This window comes from Sminthopsis crassicaudata, chromosome 3 (assembly GCF_048593235.1).
Source record: "Sminthopsis crassicaudata isolate SCR6 chromosome 3, ASM4859323v1, whole genome shotgun sequence".
Classification (NCBI taxonomy): domain Eukaryota; kingdom Metazoa; phylum Chordata; class Mammalia; order Dasyuromorphia; family Dasyuridae; genus Sminthopsis; species Sminthopsis crassicaudata.
The window spans coordinates 602,431,703-602,459,195 of NC_133619.1; the positions used below are offsets into that span (position 1 = coordinate 602,431,703).

Sequence of the window (27,493 nt, forward strand, 5' to 3'; positions counted from 1 at the left end):
TCTAGGTTATACTGTAACACATCTAATATGTATGGAATTGCCTGTCATCTAGGGGAGGGAGTAGAGGGAGAGAGGGGAAAATTTGGAAAAATGAATACAAGGGATAATGTAAAAAAAAAAATTACTCATGCATATATACTGTCAAGAAAATTATAATTATAAAATTAATAAAAAATAAAAAACAAAAACAAAAACAAAACCCAATACTATATGATGATCAATTCTGATGGATGTGGCCATATTCATCAATGAGAGATGAACCAAATTAGTTCCAATAGAGCAGTAATGAACTGAACCAGCTACACTCAGCGAAAGAACTCTGGGAGATGACTGTGAACCACTACATAGAATTCCCAATACCTGTATTTTTGTCCACCTGCATTTTTTATTTCCTTCACAGGCTAATTGTACACTGTTTCAAAGTCCGATTCTTTTTTCTACAACAAAATAACTGCATGGACACGTATACATATATTGTATTTAATTTATACTTTAACATATTTAACATATATGGGACTACCTGTCATCTGGGGGAGGGGGTGGAGGGAAGGAGGGGAAAAGTTGGAACAGAAGGTTTTGCAATTGTCAATACTGAAAAATTACCCATGCATATGTCTGGTAAATAAAAACTATAATAAAAATAAATAATAATAATTACACAGGTATTTCTCCTATGACAGGTGGGTTAAGTTTAGGATAAGATGGGTTAAAGGACTTCTACAGGGTTACTTAGTTACTAAATGTCTGATGTTGGCATTCATGCCCAGGACTTCCAGACTTCATTGTGGTATCATTTCCTCTCTTACTAAGTAGGACAGCGCACATTTCTATTACACTTTAAGATTTGCAAAGCACTTTACATGTTCTCACGCAATAACTTATTGTTGTAATCAAATACCACAATTGACATTTCTGCAGCAATTTGTATTTTGCACAGCCTTTACAAGCATTATTCCATTTGATTCTTACAACACTGGGAAATTTACAAATGTTATCTCACAACTATTATTTCCCCATTTTACATCTGAGAAAATCAGCGGAGGATAAGTAGGTTTCAGTCACACCCTAGTAACTAACTCATAATTTGAATTCAGGGTTCCAGACTCCGGCTCCCACGGACAGCTCATCCGAGCCTCTGAGGGACGGCTAGCCAGATTACACACTGGCATTGCTCCAAGCCCTATCTCTGCGTGTCAGCGGCGCTGCACACACGGGTATGGAGACATACAGATACGGGGGTGAGGGTGTGTGCACGTGTCCACAGCTAAGGATACAAATAAAGGACGGACTGTGATGTTTTTGTTACTGTCAGGTCCATTGGTTATTCAGCTCCTGACCAGCCTCGTCCAACGAGAGCTCTGCGGGGAGTTTCTGGTCCATATTATCAGCCCAAGAGTCAGGCTGGCAGGCCCCCGCAGGAGCCCTGCCTGTGTTTTGAGAAATCGAAATACTAGCAGTCTGTACTGGCCCTTTAAGAGGACGTCTCGGAGCGTCGGGGGGCGGAGCCTCAGTCGACGCCAAGCTGCTGTCACGTGTGTCGACGTCTGTGGCTTCGGGGGTCACGTGGTGGCTAGGTTGGGGAAAATGGCGGCTTCGGGGGAAAGTGGGGCTTCCGGCGGCGGTAGCACCGAAGAGGCGTTTATGACCTTCTACAGCGAGGTGAGTTAGACAGCGGCCCCGGAAGCGGCGATGACTGCGCCCGGAGCTAGGCCCGTGGCGGCAGCGGCGGCCCTGGCTTTCCAGCGAGGGTCCGAGGCCCGGTCAGGGTGCGCTGGCTGTGCCGGGCCTGGTGTCGCCGCCTCCTTCCCGGGCCTTGGGCCCGCCCTCCCCGGCTTCCCCCTCCCCCTAGGCTCTCTTCTTGGCTTGCCCCTCCCTCGTGGATACCCCCCTTTCCGCTTTCTTCCCCTTCCCGGGTTTCCCTCCCGCTCTTCTCGGCTCTCTTTCCTCTCGTCTCCCTTCATGCTCTCCCCTCGGGTTCTCCACCTACTTTTCTGTCTTTGGCTTTCTGAGTCCTCCACCCCTTTCTCCTGATGTGCTTTCCCGCTTCTTGTTGCCCCCTCTCTCTTTACCGTGACTCCCCCTTTCGTCCTGCTGTCTGTTTCCCTGCCTCCTCCTCTTGCCCCCCCCTTCCTGCTGCCCCTTTCCTCATGCTGCTGCTGTCTCCCTCCTGTTTCCCTCCTTTTCATGCTGCTTCCCTCTCCTCCCCCTGCTCCCCTCTGCTCTTGCTTCCGGGAGCAGCTTCTACCTTAGTAGTCCCTCTCCTTCCCCTGGATCTCAGGGAGATCTCAGGAAGCCCTTCTAGCTCTTCCCTCTGAAAGCAGAGAGGCGTTGAGGCCCCTGGGTTTTCCACAGGTCCTGTCTAGTATTCGAACTCACCTTGTTTTGACAGAGGAAATAATAACAGCAAACATTCCTGAAGAGCTTTTGTCAGTGAAATCTGAAGGCCTATCCCTATAGGGAAATGTCAGTTTCTTGAGGGCTAGGACTATCTCAGTCTTGTCTATTTCCAGCCTTTATTTAGGGGCCTGGCTTGTGGTAAGGCTCCTTATGTTGATTGGTTCATTCCATCCCATCCTCAGGTGCTTTCAATTTTATAGATGAGGAAAGGTTAAAGATGAGGAAGCTTAAGAAATAAAGTGAGGAGCCCAGGGTTGAACTAATCATAAATGTCCAGGATGGAATTCAAATCCAGTTCTTGACTTTAAGTCCAGAGAGAGATTTCCTACTCCATCTTATGCCTTTACTTTATTCTGAGAGGAGGAGATCACAGGCTCCACCAATTTCCCTGAGGGTCCAGACATTAAAATATAGTAATAACCTCAGCACTATGTCAACTTTGCAGACATTAGGATTAAAAGGAATTTGACCTCCACTCTTTTGCCTTCAGATACTTATCTGAGATTATGTTACTGCTCTCTTTTTGTAGCTGTTTTCAGTGGAGGAGGGTCCTGCAGCCCCACAAATATAGTATCATAATTTTAGATCTAGAAGATACTATTTGGCCCATTCTCCTCATTTCACAATGGAGAGAACTTAATATCAAATTGTGTGAATTTTTTGAATTTTTCACTGCTCTAAAAGTAGAAAAGTTCATGGTCCCTTCATTAGAGCCTCAGTCATTTCAGAATTGAATGAGATTTTTTTAGTACTAATGTCCTAAAAAGTTTAGATTATTTTAGAAACACAGTTCCATGTTTCAGAGAACAGAATTCTCAATGTTTCTTCTCAAAATTTGTGTATTTTAGCTTTCAAATGAATACTGTCAACATTTCTGTAAAGTTGGCTATGTTATAATATTGCCCTCTTTGCCTCTCCAGTGCTGATATCATAAATCGTTGCTTCTTGGAATACAAACACTGGCTTCTGGTATAAGGAATTTTTTTTTTTTTGTAAGGGAGAAGGAGGAAGAGGAGAGTAGCAGGAACATTCCTTCAGTAGGACAGAAGAAAAGGTAGAGGTTTGGAGGCCACAGAAAGTAAACCCATTAAAACTCCTTGGGAGAAATTATTTTTCTGGAAATTGGCATTGGTATAGTAGCATTGAATTCCAAAGGAACAGTTGAAGAGAAGTGGTATACAGAAATGGAAGAAACCTAGGCTCAAATCCCAGTGCTTTTCTTTCCTATCTGTGTGACCTTGTTCACTTCTATGGGTTAGATTTCTTAAAAAAATAATGGAATTGGACTGGATCTGGAGTTCTTTATAGTGGATAAATTCCTTTTATTTTTTATTTTATTTTATTTTTTTTGAGGCTGGGATTAAGTGACTTGCCCAGGGTCACTCAGCTAGGAAGTGTTAAGTGACTGAGACCAGATTTGAACTCAGGTCCTCCTGAATTCAAGGCTGGTGTTCTATCCACTACACCACCTAGCTTCCCCAGTAGTGGATAAATTTCAAGTGGTTTTTAAACTTGGATGGGGAATATAACTGCAACTGTATTTTTATTAACGTCCGACCAAAATTACCATTTCCTTCATTAATTTTAAAAACTTTGTTAGAAAAACCTTATGAATTCGTAGTTTAGATGCTGTCCATCTTTTATATCACAATTCTCTGAAGTGACTTAGTCTGATATTGAATGGGAGATAGAGTGTAAAGAGTGCTGGTCTTGGAGTGAGATGAACTGAGGTCAAATCTCAACATCATTACTTTTGTAATTCAAATTACTTAACCAGCCTCTATTTCTTCACCTTCAAAAATTGGAGGGGTTTGAATAAGTGAGCTTTGAAATTGATTTCAGCTCTAAATTCTATTCCTTTAAGAGTGACTTTGACTTAAGGAGTAAAATTACTCTAGAGATACTAAACATACTTTTCCTTCGCTTTTTCAAGTGTTCTTTTTACCTAAAAGGGTATTATTGCTCTGGTTCCAGGTTTTTTTTTTTTTTTTTTTTTTTTTTTTAATTTTTTCCCTACCTCCTTAGGTAGGTTCCTGTATTGGAAAAATAGCACCCCAGAATTTTATGAACTGGATAGGATAGATCATGTTGATTAGGATTTCATGTTCCTAAGATCTAGGTTTTTCAAGAGGTAGAGATGATAAATAGCTTTTGGTTTAGAATAGTTCTCTAGTTGGGCTATATTATTTTGTCCCCGAAGCTATGTTTCATAGGAGAGTTGTTTCATTGGAGAACTTAGCATTAATACTTGCCTTTAAGTTAGGAATAATAACAGTAATTATAAAAGCTGACATTTACTGCATACATTTATGTCATTTAATCTTCACAACAACTTGATAAGATAAGAATTGCAAATATTACCTCCATTTATAAATGAAGTCCCCCAAGATGGTAAGTGACGTACAGAATATCACACAATGAATAAATGTCATTGGGTCTTTGAACATAACTTTCTTAATTAAAGTCTTGTGTGCTCTCTACCTCTGTCCCTCTTTTTCTGTCTCTTTTTTTCTCTTTAAAATTCTGAATTTAAACTCCAAAAAACTAACATTTCTGTTCTACAGTAGAACAGAAAGAGAATTGATTGTGAAACCAGAATTTATGTGCATTTTGCTTCTTAAATAACAGTGATAAATCCAGCATGTTCATTTCAAAGTTGTCCTGTTTTTTTCCTTTTAAGTTTGTTTCTCTTCTGTGCATTTTAATTGAATAAACTGCTCTCTCCCTTTCTTTTTTCCTTTTTGGCATCACCATTGGTAGTTTCCTTTTCTTCCCACACTAATCTTCTGTCCAGTGGAGGGAAAAAAAGATAATTACAAACTTTATAAGAAATAAGCATAGTTAAGTAAAATAAAAATCCATGTTTACCATGTTCAAAAATTGTATGTTTATCACCTCTCAGGAGCTGTTTCATCTGTGGTAGAGTGCTTCCTTTTAAATCCTAAATCTTTCAAAGTTGTTTTCTTTATAGTGTAGTTACTATATAAATTGTTTTGTTGATTTTGCTTATTTTATATTAATTATTTTGCATATTTTAACTAGGTTTCTCTGAAATTCTTATGATTTTTTAATTTCTAAATAATATTCCATTACATTTATGTACTATAATTTGGTAATTTCTCAGTTGATGAATGCCTTTCTTCCTCTTTTTTCATTTCTTTGCTTTAAGAAGAGGAGCAGGTAATAATTATTTTTGTACAGAGGATACTTTACTTCTTAGTAGTGGTATTGCTGTGTCTTCAATATATATTATATTAACCACACTGTCTCTTCAGGAATACACTTCAGGTGCATCACTGACTTTGTTCTAGTTCACCTGACTCTAGTACTTTGTCCTGTAGCTATGGAGAAATCATTTCAACTCTTTGGCTTTCAAGACCCTCATCTGTAAAGTACAGATTATTATATTAAACTTCTATGTTGTGTGGAAAAGACTTTTTATAAATGTTGATTCATGGTATAGATATTAATATAGTTAAGTTTCATCCCTTGAATTTAACTTATGAAATTTCTTTTATTCCAGGTGAAACAAATAGAAAAAAGAGATTCTGTTTTAACGTCAAAAAATCAGATTGAAAGACTTACCCGGCCTGGATCATCTTATTTTAACTTGAATCCATTTGAGGTAAGTTTGTTTTTTAATAGTTAGGGTAATCCTGGCCTATTTTTTCACCATTTCTTCATATCAATCACTTTCACAGAAGAGCATACAGATAATTTATTTTCTAAGTGGAATTTTGAAAACCTAATTGGACTTGCTTTGAGAAAAAAGCATTAGAGAGGGGAAGCTTGTCATTGAACTTAGGTGATTTGGTTGAAGGCCATGCTCTAAAATCTCAGATTTCTTTTTCTTAGTATTTACCACTATTTTTCATCAACCAGAACTTTATTTAATTATCTCTTCCACATTGCCACTTTTCCCATCACAGTTTAAGTATCTCATTGATTGACATAAGAAATTAAATGGGAATTTAGGGTAAGTTTTGAAGAAGCCGTAGCAAATAACACAGAAAAAGTTTAGAAATTCAGAAATACATAAAATATATTTTGTATCAACATATTTAAAAGGGGGGGAATCAAAAAATTTTACAAAGATTTTCCAGATCAAAGGGGTGTCATACCTTTAATTCCTGTATTATGGAAGGAATAACTAGTCACTTTGCAATTGGGATGTTTCCCAGTGGCCTCATTGTTCTGTTTATTCAAAAAAATTTAATGTCATTTTATAAATTAATTAGTTTTTAAAAATGTTTTTGGAGAGCTACTTCTGTGGTTCTCGTATTATGTTTTTATTGGAATAAATGGTATTAGTAGTAGTGATTAATGTCTTTTCCTGCAGTTACCTACATGGAAATAATTGAAATCATGGCAGGAGATGATGGGGGATCTTCAAGGGAAATGGCAGTTACATATTGAAAGAAAAGAGTTATGGTGTAAATTTAAAGAAATTTAATTTTAATTTCAAACCTAAAGAAATACAAAAAAAAATTATAGAAATTTAAATTTAAAGAATTGCAGCTGATATTTATATATAGGGAAAGAGTATAGAAGGAAGAAAAGATTTGGAGGAGAACCTTGGGAAATATTTGTATTTAAGGTTTAGGAGGAAAGTGAAGATCTAGGAATAAAGAGAAATAGTTTGAGAATCATGAGTGAACAATATTATTAAAGCCAGATAATAAGAATAAATAAACTTGGGGAGAGAGCATAGAATGGCATCTGCAAATAGGAAATACCACTCTGGTTTAATATGGGGAGGTGTGTTTAGGGGGTTAGCCAGTGACTAATTGGGTCTCCTAATGAGTCTGGGGAAAATAGGGCTACGGTGAAGAGAACTAGGAGTACAGAGCTCTCTTGGCCAAGAGCATTTTTGATAGTGTCAAGAAGAGGTAGGGGGATGGAGTAGAAATTCATTGTATCCTATACTTTAGAGGATGGGGGCAGGAATGAAACTATTATGTGGTGTTATATTTAGTGACTTCGGTGAGAATTGTTTCTGTCCAGTGGTAGGGAGAGAAGCTGGATTGCAGGGAGGTGAGATCTTAAGATGCCTGAAATAAAATGATTTAAGTCAGGGAAATCATTCAGTCTGATTTTTTTTTTTTTTTTTAAAAATGTTAAAATTTTTTCTTTTCTCTTTCTTTTCATCTGGGATAAGGGAAAGAAAATTTCCTTAGTTAAATTCATAGGTGAAAAATACATTTTAATCCTTTATAATAATATCTAGGCAGCAAATCAATGTTTATAAAAAGCTATTTTCTCACAGTTTAGGTATGATTATTTATATTTTGTAGATGAGGATCTCAATAGTCAGAGAATTAAAGTGCCTTTTTATTGCCACAGGCCTACTAAGTGTCAGTCAGGTCAATTGTGATAAAGTTAGTAATGTGCCTATCCCTAGAGATATAATATGGTATAATTATCTGTATAAGTAAGAGGAGAATCTAAAGAGAATCCGAGAGTCATAAGCATGGCTGAGTCACTACTGGTGTCATGGGAAGGAATACCCATATTAGCCAAGTGTTTGATTTGTTGAGCATTTCGATACTGGCTTGACTGGGAAAAGTGATATCCTTGCTGTCATTTGTTTATGTCTGGAACATTGCTTTTCTGGATGCCACATTTAGAGATGGTGATCAGCTGGACAACACCTAACCTGGTAGTAGCGTCTTGAGATCATGCCATAGTAAGTTCAGTTGGAGGAACTAGAGTTTAACTTAGAAAAGACTAGGCTTTGGGTAGGGGGAAGAGACATGATAGCTGTCTTTAAATATTTGAAGGTCTGTTAAGTGGGAGAATTATAGGGCTTGTTCTGCTTGACCCTCAAGGACAGTTTGAGAAAACCAGTGGATGGAAGCTTGCCAAGCAGATCCAGGATATATGTAAGATAAAATTCTCAGAGTTGAAAGTAGTGGGTTCCCCTTTATTATGCTTCTCTAAGCAAAGACTGGACAACAACTTGGGCATGTTATATGTGGATTCTTTTTTAGGTGTGGCTGATTCTACATGGGGGCTGAAATTCCAACTCCTAGGTTATGATTATAATAAGTGATAGCTACTATAACAACAAAAATACGTAATAACTTTTTCTAGGAGTTGAGAGGAGAGAGAGAGAGAGAGAGAGAGAGAGAGAGAGAGAGAGAGAGAGAGAGAGAGAGAGAGAGAGAGAGAGAGAGAGAGAGAGAGATGGGATAGTTTCTACATTTCTTGCAGGTTGTTAATGGCTTATAAGGTTAAGACCAATTGCATGTACTGTGACCTCCAATCACAATCAGAGATCATAATAAAAAGCTACAGACTTTATTAATTACAGTTTCTAACCTGGACCAAAAGACCTTAAAATGCACATAGAGACTGGTCCAGAGAATTTGTCTGGTTTATACTTATCCATAGTTATGCCTTTAAATTTTGCTGCTGCCATTGATCTATAGAGGCTCATTACTTATTGCTCTTGGGGGAACTTAGAACATATATTCTGGATATGGTTGGGCAATGATTTTCTTTTTGTATGAAATACACAGGATTCCTTTAATTTTTGTACAGGGCTTACTTGTGTGTATGGCATTTAAGACATCTTATGAAGCTCTTTTCTCTTTATTATTATTATTCTGCACTTCATAGAATTATGGAACTAAAATCTCTGGGTGGGGAGTTGAGGGGAAGGTATGATTTATGACAGATGAAGGAGCTGAGGCTATAAGTAGGAAAGGGATTTATCAGGGTTAAAAACAATTTCTCTTTATATCTCTGATGCTGAGCCCTCTGACTTCCAGTCCAGCACAGCACTCTATTTTTCACTGGTCTTCCATTGTGAAATGTTTTCTAAACATAGCTCTTCTGATATAAATTAAAAAAAAAAAAAAGTGTTGATGTCTTTTATTTTTATACAAGTCATTTTCAGTTATACCCTCCTGTCTGATAGTTAAAAACAGTGAAGCAAAATTGATTGTGTTTACAATGTTCCACATCCATATTCTCTTTCTCCTTTCCACCTCACTTCCCTACCAGAAGGAATGAGGTATATTTATTATGTTTTTTGAGTTAAAAAAGTTTGGTTCCTCTTACTTGTGATTTTAGTCTTGTAATTTAAAAAAATGTTTTTTAAAAATGAATTTTCATTGGCATATGTAATTTTTATGTCATTTGAATTTTTCTCTTTATTCCTCTCCCTCCTGGACATCTATCTCTTATAACAGAAATTTTTAAAAGAAAAAAGGAAGAGGAACAAGAGGAAAAAAAGTTTAGTTAAATCAATCAGCAAAATGAAAAATACTTGACATTTTCCATCTATTTCCCCCTTTGCAAGGGAGGGAAGGGATTGGGGAAATTGTCTTCTTTGAGGACCAAATTTGTTCTTTATAATTTTGCAACATTCGATTTTGATTGTTTTATGGTTGTTTTTTTTCCATTTATGTTGTGGTAGTCAATTATGTATGTTGTTTTCCTGGCTCTGGTTATTTTATTTTTCATTAGTTCATATAACTTTTTTTGACACTTATCTGATTTTATCATATTTGTTTTTTTCTACAGGAGAGTAATATTCCATTACATTCTTCTACCATAGTTTCTTTACCCATTCTCCAGTCAATGGTTTCTGATTCTTTGCTATCACAAAAGGTTCCACTATATATGATATATATGGAGTTTTTCTTTTCTTTTTTTTTAATCAAAAACTTCCATTCCTAGTAGTGTAATTTGTGTCAAAGGATATGAGCATTTTAATTTATTTATATTTCTTTATTTACTTTCCAAAATAGATTTGCTACTTCATAGTTCCCAAAAGTGCATTTGTGTACTTAGCTTTCCACAAGGACTTCAAAATTAACTTCCTTTCTTTTTTTTTTCCCTTTTAACCATCTTTGCCAGTTTGCTACCAACAGTCTGTTTTTAATGATTGACTTTTTACTGGTTGAGATCATAGATGCTCTATAAATGTTCATTGGCTTGGATTGAAATTGAATTGTCATAAGTTTATATATCTTGGATTCCATCCTATTCATTTTAGGCATGAGTTCCCAAGTTTTAGAATCTTACAGAGTCACATAATTAGAATTGGAAGGGACTTAAGAAATGATGTAATCATTAGGTCCTCATTAGGACCTTTGTATTTCATTGCCAACTAATAGCCATCCAGACTTTAAAGTTTGCAAAGTGGAAAGGCAGAGCCAAAATGGTGTTGCTGTTATTCACTGGTTTCGGTTGTATCTGATTCTTCGTGACTGCAAAGATATTGGAGTGGTTTGCCATTTCCTTCTCCAGCTCATTTTAGAGATGAGGAAACTGAGGCAAATGGGATTAACTGACTTGCCCAGGATCACACAAATAGTAAATGTCTCAGGCTGGATTTGAACTCAGGAAGATGAGTATACTTGACTCCAGGCCCAGCTCTATCCATTGCTCCACTAGCTGCTTCAAGATGGTGGAATATCAGGATAAAAGACAGCATGCTCATTCATACCATCCCCAGCTTTTCCAGGCACATTTAAAAAAATACATCAAACTGAATCCTGATTGGAGAATGTAGGGGGGGAAATCACAGTGAATCATTTTTCCAGCTCAAGTCAATTTAGGGAGACAGAATAACAGCTTTCTGGCGACAGGACACAATTCAGTCAGAATTGACATGCAGAGCATCCGTCTCAGGGAGAGGCTGTGGGAAGACCAAGATCCCATTTCAAGCATAGAGGGTCCTTTCCTGGTGTAGGGGTCAGGAACAGGTGCCAACTGGTGGCTTTACTGTTCGCTTCCCAGTTCCAGGTCACAGATCCAGGGTGGATTGAGGAGAGGACCTTCCTGCCAGGGTGGCATTCCAGGGTTTCGGGCCCTAGGCTGTACCATGAGCAAGGAGCAAGTTCAGAAGCAGTCAGCAGTTGTGTGGCTCAGACCTCAGAAGTAGAAGTGGGTCTAAGTTCCAGTCCCCAGCCCTGTCTGAAGTCTGCAGAGGAATAACCAGGGCAGGAATCCCAGACCAAAGGGAATCCTACAGTTCCATCACTCTGAACCAACAAAGCTTTCCAGATCTGCAGTCTGATATTGCCTGAATCCAGCAGCAGTCTACTGGAACTTCAAATGAGGTAAGCTCACAGGAGTGTTACTGAGACCCAAACTCAGGTTAGGAAATTGCAGAGCTCAGATTGGGGGGAAGTGATCAGACTTGCCCTGGATCAATCACATTGGGAGCACTAAAAACTTTCATGACCCCAGTCTGAGCTATCCATGAAATTCTGGAATAACACAATACTTATATTACCCAAAGAAAGTAACCGAGAGACCAATTTAGGCATCCCTTCCAGAAATGCCAACCTTAATATTGATTCCAAAGTTAAGAAGTAGTCTGGGAGAATGGGCAAAAAAAAAAAAAAAAAAAAAAAAAAAAAAAAAAAAAAAAAAGGATCCTACAATAAAAAAAACAAAAAAAACAAAAACCAAAAAACACTTATCCTGATGAGGATGCTTAAGACTTGAACCTAGAAGAAGAGAATGACTCCAAAATATTTACAAGCAAAATCTTGAAGAAAAACACAGCTGGGGCACAAAATCATCTAGAATTCAAGGAAGAGATGAAACGAGTTTAAAAAAGAGGCTAAAATGTTTTCATAAATAAGAGTTCTAGAGGGAAAAAAAAGTGGAAAAGAAATGAGAACTATAGAAGAAAGAATTGGAAAGGGAAATAACAGCTTAGTACAGGAGGTACAAATGCTACGCAAGCAACAAACTACTTGAAAATTAGAATGGAGCAAATAGAAGTTAATGATTCCATGATAAAACCCAAAATATTAAAATTAAAAGCATGAAGAAATAGAAGAATATTTAAGCTATTTCATAGCAAAAACAACTGACCTGAAAAATAGACCAAGGAGAGAAAATTTAAGAATTGTTGGACTTCTTGAACACATGGCCCCCTTGGCCTCCTTTCTCCCCCCCCCCAAAAAAAAAAAAAATCTAGACATCATATTGCAAGGAATCATAAAAGAAAACTGGCCCGATCTTTTAGAATTAAAGGGCAAAATAGCATAGAAAAGACCCACTAATCATCTCCTGAAAGAAAGCCCAAAATGAAAACTGCCAGGAACATCATAGTGAAATCCAGAGTTTTCAGGTCAAAGAAAAAATACTTCAAGCATTCAAAAAGAAAAAATTCAAGTACGGAGGAACCACAGTCAGGATCACACATGATTTAGCAGATACCACTTTGAAAGGAGCAAAGAACATGGAATATGATGTTCCAGAAGGCAAAAGTTATAGGCTTACAACCAAGAATAACTTATCCAGCAAAACTGAATGTAATTCTACAGGGGATTCTCTTTCATGAAAGAGAGGATTTCCACACATTTCTGATGAAGAGATTAGAATGTATAGGAACTTTGAAATTAAAAAGCTAACATGAGTGAACAATCATAAAGAACTAAAACAAGGATAAATTGTTTACATTTTAATATGGGGAGATGAGATATGTCCCTTTGAATCCTATCATCATTAAGGCTCATTGAGAGAGGGCTTGAGAGTAATTGATTCTATTATATTTTGATTATCTTAATAAAAGAATAGAAAGATGGGGAATACATAAGGAGGTTGAGTAAAGGGAGAGGAAGGAGAGAGAAAATCATCTTCCTTATTTGTGGTACACAAATAGAAACCTGTATAAACAAGGAGGAAAATGCAGGGGAATGGCTGGCATTGATCTCTCACTCATCCTAACTGGTCAGAGGAGGGAAGAATACACACATATTTGGGTGCAGAAGTAAATTTCATTAAACAAATATACAGAAGGGAGAGAGGGGAATAAGGAGTGTAGATTAAGGGCAAGAAGAGTTTTAAACAAAATGAACTTTTAAGGGCATACAAAAATCTATAAAGCCCTTTTGGGGATTACAAAGCATTGGAAACTGAGGAATTCCCATTAGTTGGGGAATGACTGAAGGAGTTCTTGTTTATAAATGTAATGGAATACTGTTGGGATCTTGAGAAATGATGAAAAGACCGTTTCAGAGAAACCATTTGGGGAGATTTCTAAGAATTTCTGTAATAAGTGAATGAACCAGAATGGTTTATATACCTTGACAACAATATTTTAAAGACAGCTTTGAAAGACTTAGAAATTCTTTTTAGTATAATGATCAACCATGAAACTATAGGACTAATGATGAAATGTGTTATCCATCTCCTAATAGAGAGATTTGGTTTGGGCAGAAGGGGCCTACTTAAAAAAAATATATATGGCTAATCTGGAAATTTGTTTGTACATATTTTTAATAGGAGTGTTTTGTTTTGTTTTTTTTCCTTTTTCAATGGGCCAGTGGGAGGGTGAGAAGGTAGATTTTTGTAGACTGAAAATTTTTTTTAATATAACACAGCAAAACAAATAGTTATCCATTCTGGTCTTGGGGATCCTGTTTGGGAAAATCCACTGTTTTTTTCCTTAGATCATCTTAAATGAATGTGAAAGTACCTTCTCTTTAGCTTTAAATTTCCATATCATTAAAGAATTCTTTTTTTTTTTTTTTTCCCCACGAATCCCTTTGTTATGACTAGATGGACTCTAATTTGTTCTGGTAAATATTATATAATAATTCATTTATATAACACTTTGTGGCTTACACAATACTTTGTCTGCAATAGTTGTGGTAGGTAGATAATAAAAGTAATGTTTCTGTTTTACATATCAGAAAACTGAAGCTCAGAAATGTATAGAGGTGTTGCTTATAGTCTCACAACTAGTTGTAGAGCTGAAACATGAATCCAAGTCTTCAAGATTCAATACCCTTTCCATTATACACCATAACTACTACTACTACTTCTTTTTTTTTTTTTTTTTTTTTTTTTAAGCTTTTGATATACAAAACATATGCATGGGTAATTTTTCAACATTGACCCTTGCAAAAAGTTCTGTTTCAACTTTTCCACTCCTTTCCTCCACCCCCTCCCCTAGATGGCAGGTAGTCCCATACATGTTAACTATGTTAAAGTATATGTTAAATATAATATATGTATACATATTTATTCAGTTATCTTGTTTCACAAGAAAGATCAGATTTAGAAAGAAGATAAAAATAACCTGAAAATAAAAAACAAAAATTCAAGCAAACAACAGAAAGAGTGGAAATGTTATGTTGTGGTCTGTACTCATTTCCCAGTGTTCTTTCTCTATATCCCATAACAATTGCCATTAATTTGTTTAAAAAAAATTTTTAAGTGTTTTATTGACGTTTTTATATTTTAGTGAATTCTCAAAATTAGATACACGTATTTCCAAATTGACCTTTCCCCTGTAACAAGGGAAAACTGTTTAGAAAAATTTCAGAGAGAGGGACTGCATGAGATAATGGATATTAGCTTCTGCCTTAGTACTATCACACACCTCAGCTGACAGATGAACTTAGCTGTCAGTGTTGGGGACCACAGTTGTGTTTTCAGCTCTTCCGAACTTGTCTTTATGTTAGATGATTTTTCATTGGCATCATCACGATCTCTGAGGTTTCCAGCTTGTAGTTGATTTTTCCACAGATCACATTCAGACACACAGAAGCACGTATATGGCACATCCTCTTGCAGGTCTAGATCCAGTAGGTTCCTGGGAACCTTTTTTCTTCTTCAAGTAGCTGTTGTCTCAGGAGATACCTATGAGTTGTCCCATCCATACTTTTTGGATTGACGTATTTGCCACTCCTTTCCTCTGTCAGAGATCATTGTGCTTCTAAGTGCTTTGTTTCTTGTCCATCATCCCAAATTGTGTTTTGGACATGGGCCCATCATAGCTGTCTAGTTAATGTTGACTGTGGTGGTGATGATGTGTTTCTCAACCCTTCCTCTGTTCCCTGGCCTACAGCAATCCTTCCTCTTAGGGGGAGAATTAGTAGGGACAGGAGTAGAGGATATGCCATTGCTTTGTCAGTGGTAGCCATTTGTTCCTGAAGGTCTCTGTTGGAACTTGGTGAAGTTTTGTGGAGTCTTCATTTTTTATTCCTTTCCTTTCCTCATTCCATAACCATTATATCTTTTCCCTTGCAGACTCATTGCTGATGTGACTTCTTTTGCTTCCATAAATAACTAATCTTCTTTCACAGACCTAAAATATTCTGATGCAATGGAGAGAGTACTAGATTTGGAGTCTGATCACCTGGATGCAAATCTCCCTTATAACCTGTTTGGCCCTGAGCTAGTCCTTTGTCTTTTCTTGGCCTGTTTTCTTCTCTGTAAAGAGAGGGCTTTGATCTTTGAGGTGCCATCTAACTCTTGCGATCCTCCACATGGAGTCTCCCCAGTACCATCCTTCCTTCTGATCCTTTGTCATCCACTACCAGGGCACTGCTGAAAAGGTTGGGCTGCACAACAGAAATCTTCCTTATTTCAGTCTTTCAGACCCATGTCACTTTGGGGGATGCTGATCATTTCCACCTAAGTGGACATTCTCTACTTCTCACAAAATTATTGTTTTGTGAGAAACTGAAGTTGACGAGGTCAGGATTTATATATGCTCTTTGGGCCTTTAGTTTGGGGTAACAAGAACAGTGTGCATGTCAGACCTTTGGCTATCACTGCTTCCATCTGCTGAAGTGAAGCCTTGCTCTCGGCCTGGTCAGTGTTGGCAGGCAGGAGTAAGAATTGGAATCTTAAAAGATGCTTAAGAACATATTTCTCCATTTGCACAGCTGCTTAAACATATATGGGACAGAATTTTTCTGCATTGATGGAGGGAAGGATACAGGGTGGGGAAAGTAACATTGAGGTAGTTGGAAGTGTGACTCTGAAGTACAAAGTGAGTGCCTTTTCCTGGTTTTAGTCACTGGAGAAATGACTTAAGAGAAAGGGTAACTGCCTTAGAGGAGTGCCTCTGCTGATCATTTTGCTCAAGAAAACACATAGTATATTTTTATTTTTGGAAATCCTTTTTTGTTGCTTTAACCTAATCACTGTTGGTGCTTATAGGTTCTCCAGATAGACCCCGAAGTGACAGATGAAGAAATCAAGAAGCGGTTCAGGCAGGTAAGCCTTCATTTTTGTGCTATCAGTGGCATCTGAGGTCTGGACGATAGTCTTAGACACATGGCACGGCCCTCTCCATGCTTGATGAGCTTAGATAGACATCATTTCAGGGTTGTATGAACCTTTATAAAGCCAAGATAGTCATCTTAAGCACAGTGATATTCATAACTTTCTATAAACTGAAAGAGTTAAACTTAAATTATTAGAGCCACAGAGTTTTTTCTCACAGTGAGAGCAAATATCTTTGAGAGAGAGAGTTGTGTGTGTGTGTGTGTGTGTGTGTGTGTGTACGTATACGTACATATACATGAAACATCTTTTAGAAACAATTTAATTTAAGGTGAATTTGAAATCTAAACATTTCTAGCTGTATTAGAGAAGTATTTAAACTGTCCCCTGTGCCTCTGAAGTTCTAATATGTAAAAATACAGGTGTGTTAATATTCCAGAATAATTGGGCAACCAAGTCACCATACCATTTCTTGAATTTCTCTCCTCAGTAGATCAATGAGAGATCGATATAGAGGATCTTTATTGACTAGGATGCAACAAAGGTGCCTATTTTTCATTGCATTAGAGAGCACCTCTCTTGGGTTGGTCTTGGTTCCAACACTTCTGAGTTGGGAAGGCAAAGATCTCTGGACATGAGTTCAGTTTGGAGCATCATTACCTTTAATGCAATTCTCTGAGGAAAACCATTTCCTAAAGAGAGAAATCTTTTGGAGTCCAGAGAAATATTTTAAAATAATTCCAGTGTGTTATTAAAAAATTTTTAACCTGTTATTCTATATCAAATGTGATAATGTGATTCTTTCTCTCCCCCTCCCGACAGGTTCTTTTCCTTTCTTACCCCTTCCTCTTTCTTTTATTATTTACGAATTTAAATGAAAGGACTAGATACTCCCTGGAGAAGTGAAATCTGTTCCTGTTGAGCCTATGGATCCTTTGCCTCCAGGCACAGTAGGCTTGACCATTTCACCTTCTGAGAGTGCCTACAAAACAGTGTCCATCCATACACTGATGTGGGAGACTGGAGAACGTGTATCTAATATCCCAGTCACTAACACAGGCAGACAACGTGTGATTTATCAACCAGGAGAAGTAGTAGCATCAGGCTTATTGTTACGGACCCCTAATAAGCAACCTAGTGATAGTCGCCTAGATTTTGACTCCAATGAACGAAATCCAGGAATATATTGGACAGCAGCTGTGACAGCTGACCGACCTATGCTTACTATTTATATAAACGGAATACCATTTGAAGGATTGGTAGACACGGGTGCAGATCGTACAGTTATTAGAGGTGCCAATTGGCCCGGTCACTGGCCAAAGATTAAAGCAGACACCTATATGTCTGGGGTGGGAGGATCAATAGCAGCAGAAGTTAGTGCTAGGCCTTTGAGATGGGTATTTGAAGGAGAAACAGGAGCTTTTACTCCTTTTGTGGTTGAAAAAATCCCCATCAATCTGTGGGGAAGAGACATTTTACAGCAGATAGGATTACAAATAAGCACTTCGGCTTTTTAGGCAGGGCTGCTGTTGAAGGCCTACCTGCACTTTCACCAGTTCCTATTCAGTGGAAGACTGATTCACCAGTGTGGGTAGAACAGTGGCCCTTAAGAAGTGATAAAATTCAGGCCTTATTAGACATAGTGCAAGAACAACTTGACCAAGGACACTTGCGGCCTTCTCTAAGTCCTTGGAATTCCCCAGTATTTGTGGTGAAAAAGAAATCTGGAAAATGGAGAATGATAACTGATCTAAGAAGAGTAAATGAACAGATGGAAACTATGGGAACTCTTCAGCCTGGACTTCCATCTCCTACTCAGTTGCCAAGAGAATGGCCTCTATGGGTTATAGACATTAAGGATTGTTTCTATTCTATTCCTCTAGATAAGGAGGATATGAAAAGATTTGCATTTTCAGTGCCTAGTGTTAATTTGGCTGAGCCTTATAAAAGATATGAATGGACAGTTTTGCCACAGGGAATGAAAAACAGCCCTACTATGTGCCAAATGTATGTTGCAGCTGCTCTTGCTCCAGTAAGAAAAGCCTTTCCAAAAGTAATATTGTTACATTATATGGATGATATTTTGGGATGTGCACCTGAGGAACAAATGTTAGAGGCATGTCTACAAAGGACCATGGAAACATTAAAGTACTACAAACTGCATATAGCTACAGAAAAAATTCAAAGACATGCTCCTTTTCAATATTTAGGATATGAAGTATATCCTAAGACACTCACAGTACAAAAGCTTTCTTTAAGAACAGAGAAGTTGAACACCTTAAATGACTTTCAAAAATTAATAGGAGATATCCAATGGATGCGTCCAGTGTTAGGCTTAACTACCAATCAACTACAACCTCTATATGATATTTTAAGGGGAGACAGTGCTTTAAATTCACCACGCCAGCTTACAAAAGAAGCACAAAAGGCTTTGAGAGAAGTTGAACTGGCTTTATCCAATGTGGTTGAAAGAGTCACTCAAAAACCCTTGGAAATATCAGTTTTTGCTACAAAAGAGGCACCCACAGCAGTCCTTCATCAAGGAGACAGAGTGATTGAGTGGGTGAACCTCCCAGCACAACCAGAACAAAGCCTTACACCTTACCCAGTGCTTGTGGCTAGGATTTTATTAAAGGCTATTAAGAGAGTAATACAATTATCTGGGATAAGTCCTGAAAAAATATACACATTCTATACTAACGCACAGATTAATGTATGCTGTGAGACCATCCCAGAATGGCAAATTTTATTAGCCACCGCTCCAAATTTTGCACATGGATCTCCATTAAAGATTACCCGGCTACTACATAATTGGCGATGGATTTTTGAAGAAAAGGTTTCTAAGGTTCCTCTTAAAGGACCAACAATCTTTACAGATGCCTCCAAAGAAAATATTTGTGCCATATACTCTCATGATTTAACCATAAAGAGAGTAATCAGGACTCCTTTTCAATCCACTCAACAGAATGAATTATTTGCTATCATGCTAGCTCTCACTTATTACCCAGGAGACGTAAATATAATTACTGATTCAGCCTATTCAGTAGGTGTAGTACAAAGAATTGCCACAGCCCAAATAAAATTTGCAGCCTCCAATATTTATCAGCTCTTTAAGGAACTTCAAGAGCAAGTGAGAAAACATCCAGGCAAGATTTATATCCTGCATGTCCACTCACATAGTGGACTTCCAGGTCCCATTTTTGATGGAAATTCAAAGGCAGATAGCCTTCTAACCATGTTAGCTAGTAGTCCTTTATTTCAGGAAGCACAAGAATCTCATTCTAAATATCATCAGGCTGCTCGAGCTTTACGTTTACAATTTGGAATCACAAGAGAGGAAGCTAGGAGCATAGTAAAAAGCTGTACAGCTTGTCTTCCTTTCCATGCTCCTACACTCCCTCCAGGGAAGAATCCTCGTGGTTTGAGACCCAATGAAATCTGGCAAATGGATGTGACCCATTATAAATCTTTTGGTCGTCTATCTTTTATTCATGTAGTGGTAGACACCTTTTCAGGATTTACATTTGCAATGCCAGCAGCAAAAGAGACAGCCCGAGTGGTCACTGAATTCCTTATACAGGCTTTTGCAATTATGGGTGTGCCACAAGCAATAAAAACAGACAATGGACCTGCATATACGTCCAAACATTTTACACACTTTTGTGCACAGTATAAGATTTTACATACCACGGGCATACCCTTTAATCCTCAAGGGCAGGCAATAGTAGAGAGAAGAAACAGAGATATTAAGACACTCCTCCAAAAACAAAAGAAAGGGGGAGCCACAGGTAGCCCTAGGGAACTTCTAAATTTAGTTCTCTATACCATTAATTTTTTAATTTTTGACAAAGATGCACTGGCTCCAGCAGACAGATTTTATAACCCACCAGAAGGGCAGTGTCCAGTGAGAGCATCTCCACTGTCCTTAGATAATCGCCAGGTGATGTGGAGAGATCCAGAAAGTGGTGAATGGAAGGGACCAGATAGGTTAACTGCCTGGGGGAGAGGGTTTGCTTGTATTTCTTCAGCAGGAGAAGGAATCAGATGGGTGCCAACGAGTCATATTCGCCTTGTCCATCAGAGAGAGACAGAAAAAGAGAAAGACCTCAAAATAAAGGAGAAGATCTAAGAAACATCTGACACTGAAAGAGCATGGATAATAAGAAGACTGTTAAAGAACTTAAAAACCAGCAGGAATCATTGGACTTCCTCACACAAGATGAGAATAATGGACAATGGACTTATGGACATTTATAAATTTTCAATTTATGATTATGATTATGTTATATACTTCTAGCATGTGTTATGTTACTATGTTACTATGTGCTTATGTAATTTATGTAATTATCTGTAATACTTCCCATATTGATGGATTTATGTTTCAAGGTCATTTATGTAATTATCTGTAATACTTCTCATATTGATGGATTTATGTTTCAAGGTCATGATTGTCCTATGTTCTAAATCAAAAGAAAGGGGGAGATGTTAGGATTACTAAGTGAGAACTGAGGTTGTCTGGATAGTTACAAGGTGAGAACTCAGGTTGACTTGATAGAGGGGGCAAGCTCATTGGCTGGGGTGGTTCTTCCCAGAAGCCCTTGCATTATCCCACGCCCATTCTCTGGGAGGATAAAAAGAGACAGCAATGGGCGCAGAGGGCAGATCGGCCTGGAGAAGGATAGGAGCTGGAGGAGATTCAGAGCCAGGATTCAAGAGGAAGACTCTCTGCATTACATCAGGCCTGACGGGGCTCTCTGCAGGAAGGGAAGTCACTTCTAAGGACAAGAGTTAACAGCAACTGCCTGGAGACAACGGTTCGTTACAGGAAGAAGAATCTGTCGGAGAGATTTGAGTAGAAGACACAGCAGATCTCTTCCCAGAGAGCGATCCGGCAGCTTCTAGAGACGACAGCTCGCTACACTAGATAGCTTAAGGAAAACTTTGTTACTCCTTTCATTTAAACATAATCTTTGCTCTTAACTCATTTTCATGCACAGTGGCTCTTATAGTTATGAATATTCATTTTATCAAAATCCTTCACCTCCTGGTTTATCTTACCATGATCTTCTTTAGACTGAATAATTTGATTCCATCTAACCTTTCTTGTATATCCATTTTTCATTCGTCTCTGGACCCTTTCTAACTTTTTTCCTCTCTAAGAGCATCCAGTACTCCCAGCTCTTAGTTGTCATGTTTCAGGTATCTTTGCTCTTTTTAATATATTGATGACTTAACTCATTTTATAATTAAGGCAAACTTTTTCCATACTTGTTTATTTCCCATTTTGTGTGTCTGTGTATGTTTTCCTGAATTGTCCACTTTCTCCTTGTTTTCAAATTCAGAACTTTATTAAACTTGGACTTCTCCCCTCTCCCCTAATAATTATTTTTATTTGGCACAAAAGGAGCTTAATCTGAAATGTAGACCCCCTAAAAATGTTAGCACCTGGGAGGGGTCAGATGATTGAAATCCTAGGTCATAAAGACTAAAAAGATCAGAAAGAAGGGGAACCATTGCAGTTTTTATTTAAGTACTTGTTAAATTTGATGGCCAGGGGGCAAGTGATACAGTGGATAGAACACAGACTTTGGAGTCAGGAGGACCTGAGTTCAAATCTAGCTTCAGACTCTTACTAACTGTGTGACCCTTTGCAAGTTGCTTAACCCCAATTGCTCTCTCTCCAAAAAAAAGATTAATGATTAATGGACATGCCATTATATTAACTTGTTGATTACCCTATGGTAAGCTAAAATCTAGGGAAATGAAAATCTTGAAAGGAGGGAAATGTCAATCACGTCTCAATAAATTTTTGGTAGCTGTTATAAAAATAACTCTTACTGTCTTTTGACTTTAGTGAAGAAAATTTCAAATGAATATTATTTTTTTCCTGATTTTTACCATATCTCATTGAACAAGCAGAATAGTTATGGATATGATTCTCTTCATACCTTTTTGACCTTGGACAAATATGACTATGTAACTGTAGTAAGAGTGTTTCTGTATTTTAAAGTTGTAATTATGACAAATAATGAGACTAGTTTTCATTAAAAACTGTTTTGGAATAGCAAATGAAAAAAGCATATATTATAGATCATATTTTTCTCACTTGTAGAATATTTCAGCTTGAGTTGCCAATTTCAGTGTTTTAGAATCAACAAATTATAACTGTGGCCAAAATGAACAAATATACTTTATAGAACTTGTGACAAGATGTTTCTTTGCACTCTGTCATCACCTTAAAGCAAGACATATTTGAAAATGTTGGGTTCTGGCTTTCCTGCAAGCCTAGACAGTACTTCCTTTAGTCCCAGATAGGATCTTTTTATGTCTTGTATACATTAGAAGGATCTACACTAAGGGAGAATAATCAAGGAAACCTCATCTAATAGGGACCTCAGATGTCTCAACACAAATAGACAAGTGCAACTAGATATCGGAACATTCATATTTTCATTGTGATTTTGTTGTCAGAGGTATTCTCTCCAGTGATGTAAATGATAGTTAACCCATGCCTGCTAATCTTGGATGATTCTGCCCATATTTGTTCATGATTAAACTTGCCCTGTTTTGAGGCATATGTCTCCAGACAGCTGCATTTAAAGGACTTCACTGCCATTAAGGAATTGACTTTGGACTCTGGGCTTTAGCTGTTCATCAGTAGTGACAAGCCTCTTTAGCAAGTTTTTGCAACTATGTTTTATGCCTCATCTGATGACTGTCAGATCAAGTTCTCTCTGTGTATCTTAAAGTATTGAATACTTTAAACATAGGTATATCTTGCTGGAAGAGAGCCTTGAGAGTGGCCTTTGGCTTCACTGAATCAAAAAGGACCAGAGTAATATTGTCTGGTATCTACATCTTTTAGTCAGCGTCTTTTATGCTTCTCTTGAATCTTGTATTTGAAAGTCATATTTTCTATTCATCAAGAATTCTTGTAAAATCCTTTATTTTGTTGAATTTCCATTTTTTTCCTCTGAAGGATTATACTTAGTTTTGCTGGTAGGTGATTGTTTTTGGCTGTAAATCCTCCCTTCCTTGCTGTCTGGAATATCATATTCCCAGATCTCCAATCCTTTAGTGTAGAAATTGCTAAATCTTGTGTTACCCTTATAGTGACTCCATGATACTTGAATTTTTTTTTTCTGCTGCTTGCCATATTTTCTTCATGACCTGGAATCAGGAATTTGGCTAAACTATTCCCAGGAGTTTTCATTTAGGGATCTTTTTCAGATGGTGATCATTGGATTCTTTCAATTGCTATTTTGCCTTCTGGTTCTGGAATAACAGGGCAATTTTCCTTAATAGTTTCTTGAAAGATGATGTTTAGGCTTTTTTTTTTTTTTTTTTTTTTTTTTTTTTTTTTTTTTTTTTTTTTCCTTCTCTCATGGCTTTTAGGTAGTCTAATAATTGTAAAATTATCTCCTGGATCTATTTTCTAGGTCAGTCTGTGTTTTTCCGGTGAGATATTTTACATTGTCTTAGATATATATATATATATATATGTTTTGTTTATTGTTAATTGATTTCTCTTAAAGTCATTAACTTTCCTTTGCTCATGTCTAATTTTTAAGGAGAAGTGTGTTTACTATTTTCCTGGCCTGTGCTCTGATTGGTGAGCCACCACAAGCAGTCTTTTCTGCCTTGGAACTGTGACAAGGGGCCTTGCACCACTGCAGCCACAAGCTCTGGTGTACAGATGTCATGAGACTGCCACCCAGGACTGTGACCCAGATCTGAATATAGGCAAAGCAAGGAGTGATGCCTCAGTGCTAGCATAAAGACCCCTGTAATCTCTTCTGACCAGCTGTTCAGCCCCATTACTGTTTGGGAGCTGAGAGCTCCAGAAGCAGTTGTGGCTGATTCAGTAGCTCCCAAGGCCCACTCTTGGTCTTCTGGAACTGAGTCTGTGCTGGACTGTTTTTCACTCTTACCCAGTTGTGACAGACTTTGTAAGTTGTCTTTGACTGGAAAATTATTTCAACCTTTTATTTTGTGGATTCTGCTACTTCACAAATTGTTTTATGTTCACAAGGTGTTGAGAGGGAAAGCTTAGGCAAAGTGCTGCCTTTTTTTCACCATCTTGGCTCCGCCCCAACTTAGACTTCTTTTTGCCTGACCACTTTGTTTCTGAGCTGCTGTTTTTATTTTAGGTGTTGGCAGTCTAAAAGGTACACTCAAATCTGTACTCAGTAATAGGAGGTATAATTAATCTTTATATAGCATTTCTTTCTTAGCTCTAGTCCCTTATTACCAATTGTAATGTACATCTCAAGTTAGATGTGCCATGGAATAGGCTTCTCATATTTAAAACGTGTAAAACAACTTAGTATTTCTGGCTCCCCCCCACCCCTCAGTCTCCATCACTGAACTTCCCTATTATTGATTGCTTTTGGTGACACCCACAGTCTTCTCAGTCACCTAGGTTCTCAAATCGTGGTGTCTTTTTATCATGTCACAAATCTTACCATTTCTAAGTCTACATATATTTGGTGTCCAGCCCCTCTCCATTCACATAACGTCTATATTACTTCTCAGGACGTTTGCAACAGGTCACTAATTAGTCTGCTTGCCTCCCCCCACCCCCACCTCTGATCCTTGCCACTTATCTTCATATTTGTCAGTGATTTTCCTAAGATATAGCTCTGTCCATGTCATTTCTCTGTTCAGTAAACTCCAGTGACTCCCCATCTCCTGAGGAAGGGGAGTGACACCAACGGACCTGTGCCTTAGCAAAAGCACTCTGCTTTATATAGTTTTTGAGAGCTTTTGGTACTCTTTGTAGCCCCACTAGATAGCTAGTGCAAGTGCTTATCATCCTGTTTTGTAGACAAAGGAACTGAGTGGGACATATACCTGCCGAGGGGCAGGACCAAAACAAGTCTGCAGTCTTCCTCTTGGGGTTCCTGGGGCCTTGGACTTGCAACTTCCCTGAATGGAGTGGGGAGAGGGGCATGGTGCAGGGGAATCTTGGCAGGTGTATGGCTGAATTGAGTGACCTCTTTCTTTCTTGTTGCAGTTATCTATATTGGTGCATCCTGACAAGAACCAAGATGATGCAGAGAGAGCACAGAAGGCTTTTGAAGGTATCAATGTCTTTGGGCCCCGGGGGGTGGAGCTGGTGACAGCTGGTCCCTTTGCTCACCTTGAATTCTCCCAGTGCTCTCCATTCATTGCTCCTATGATGGCATCATTGTCTGTTAGAAGGGCCTTTTTTTTTAGTGCTTTCTGCCTACAAAGCCTTTTCTCATAGTCCTCTCAACTAGTAAGGGGGGGGGGGAGTGTGTGTAATAGGCCCATTTTATAGATGAGCAAACTGTGAACTTGCCCAAGGCCACACAACTACTAAACATAAGAGTTGTCCCTTCTCCCTCAGTTCTCCCTCAGTTTTCATCCCACCACTGCAAACACCCCTCTACTTTTCCAACAGAGATGGGCAAAAAGTCTTAACCTGACCCAACCCATCCCCCTTGACAGTTGGACTTGGCTTAGGTCATTGTCCTAGTGTGCACAGGGCTACTAGGGAAGAAGGAAGGTAGACGAGCTCAGGCCAACTCATCTGACCACTTGAGGCAGAAAGATACAAATCAGGAAGAGCCACTGTTCTGTTGACCACCTGCTGCCCCCATTCCACAGATGCAAAAGCAAGTGGTCAGGGGAATTCAGTGAATGCAGTGTGATACTCCCATGTTCTTCAGTCACTTTAACAACATTCAGATAAACCATGAAAATAGACTTGCTTCTGGCCACAGAAGTTTAGATTTTGTGAGAGCTGAGACTTCTGAGGGTATTAATTAGCAAACCTTTTAATTTCACTGTTTTGTACTAGCTGTTGACAAAGCCTACAAACTGCTCCTGGATCAGGAGCAGAAGAAGAGAGCCCTGGATGTCATTCAAGCAGGAAAAGAGTACGTGGAGCACACCGTGAGTGTCATGGGGTTTTGATGGCCTGGCGGGCTTTGTACCCCGGAGAAGGGGCAGCTGAGGGGGAAGAGATGCCAACAGATGCCAAGATCACTTTCTTACCTACCTTCTCTGATGCCAGTTCTTTCCAAAGAGAATGCCCTGCCCATCATGGGTCAAGTGAAATGACCCCTTTCCATGACCCCTTTCCTTCACTGGATATCTTGTCCAGGGATTGGAACTGGGACTTGAGGACACTGAGTTGGATTGTTCTGTTTCCTAAAAGAGTTACATAACAATATTAAATTGTCTATATTGAGACTTTTATGGGTGAGTTTTGAGGGTTTTTTCCCTTAGTGCTATGACATCTTTGAATGGTGGATAATGCTATGAGTCTTTATAAATTTTTTTTTTCCTGTTCGGTAAAGTTCTTTGTGTCAGAAATGACCATGAACCTTTTATTTTGGATGTTATAATTTGATGGAGTTCAGATGGTCATGATCTCTTCCTGGGTTGAACATGCAAAATAAAAATCTAAAGACAATCATAATGAATTTTTTTTTTTTTTAATGTGAGAATAAGCAGACATGAGGAGGGATCCTCAGGAGAAATCACTTCAGTGACAGTTAATATTCTTGAAAAAGGACTTTCCTCCTGTTTCCTTCAAGGGAGTTAGGCAGTGAAAGGAGCTTTTCCTTACCAGCCCTTACAGATTGATAGAAACATATTTGGCCAGCCCTTCCTGGCAGCTGGGTTCCAGCCTCTTGCAGATACTTGGAAAACAGGAGAGTTTTATCTTGTTGACCACCAGGGGTCACTGTTGCTGGTTTCTGGCTGCTTTTGTTAGATCATAGCATTTTTGAGGGGATGAGTGAATTGACAGCTTAGAGCTAAATGTTTTGTTTTTAGGCTCTCCCTTTAAGGGGAAGAAATAAGAGGAATAATATATGTTGTTTGATTTTTTTTGAGAAGGCTTTATTAAAACCCAATGTTGTTTTCATATAGATAGTTGATTATTGAGGCTCCCATATGTATCCCTATGTCCAGTTGTTGCCATTGCCAATGCTTTTCTCTTTCTGAATTCCCTGGCTTTTGAAAAAGAGGGTCTGGTAGACCTGGCAGTGATGTGGCAATGACCTGTTTTATATCATTGATGGATCCTGGGGCAATGGACCTTGTGATGTTGAGGGCTGGTCCTTTGCTG

The 27,493-nt window shown here is 38.3% G+C and overlaps 1 protein-coding gene across 1 annotated transcript in view; it reads left to right on the top strand.

Moving 5' to 3' along the window:
• The first annotated feature begins 1,531 nt into the window (after positions 1-1,531).
• Positions 1,532-27,493, top strand: part of DNAJC8 (DnaJ heat shock protein family (Hsp40) member C8) — a 33,143-nt gene continuing 7,181 nt past the window's right edge. Inside the window, exons 1-5 of the mRNA XM_074305622.1 lie at positions 1,532-1,659; positions 5,921-6,022; positions 16,324-16,380; positions 25,406-25,472; positions 26,216-26,310. Coding sequence (XP_074161723.1) covers positions 1,585-1,659; positions 5,921-6,022; positions 16,324-16,380; positions 25,406-25,472; positions 26,216-26,310 — 396 coding nt within the window. The 5' untranslated portion in view covers positions 1,532-1,584. The remainder of the gene's footprint in view (positions 1,660-5,920; positions 6,023-16,323; positions 16,381-25,405; positions 25,473-26,215; positions 26,311-27,493) is intronic.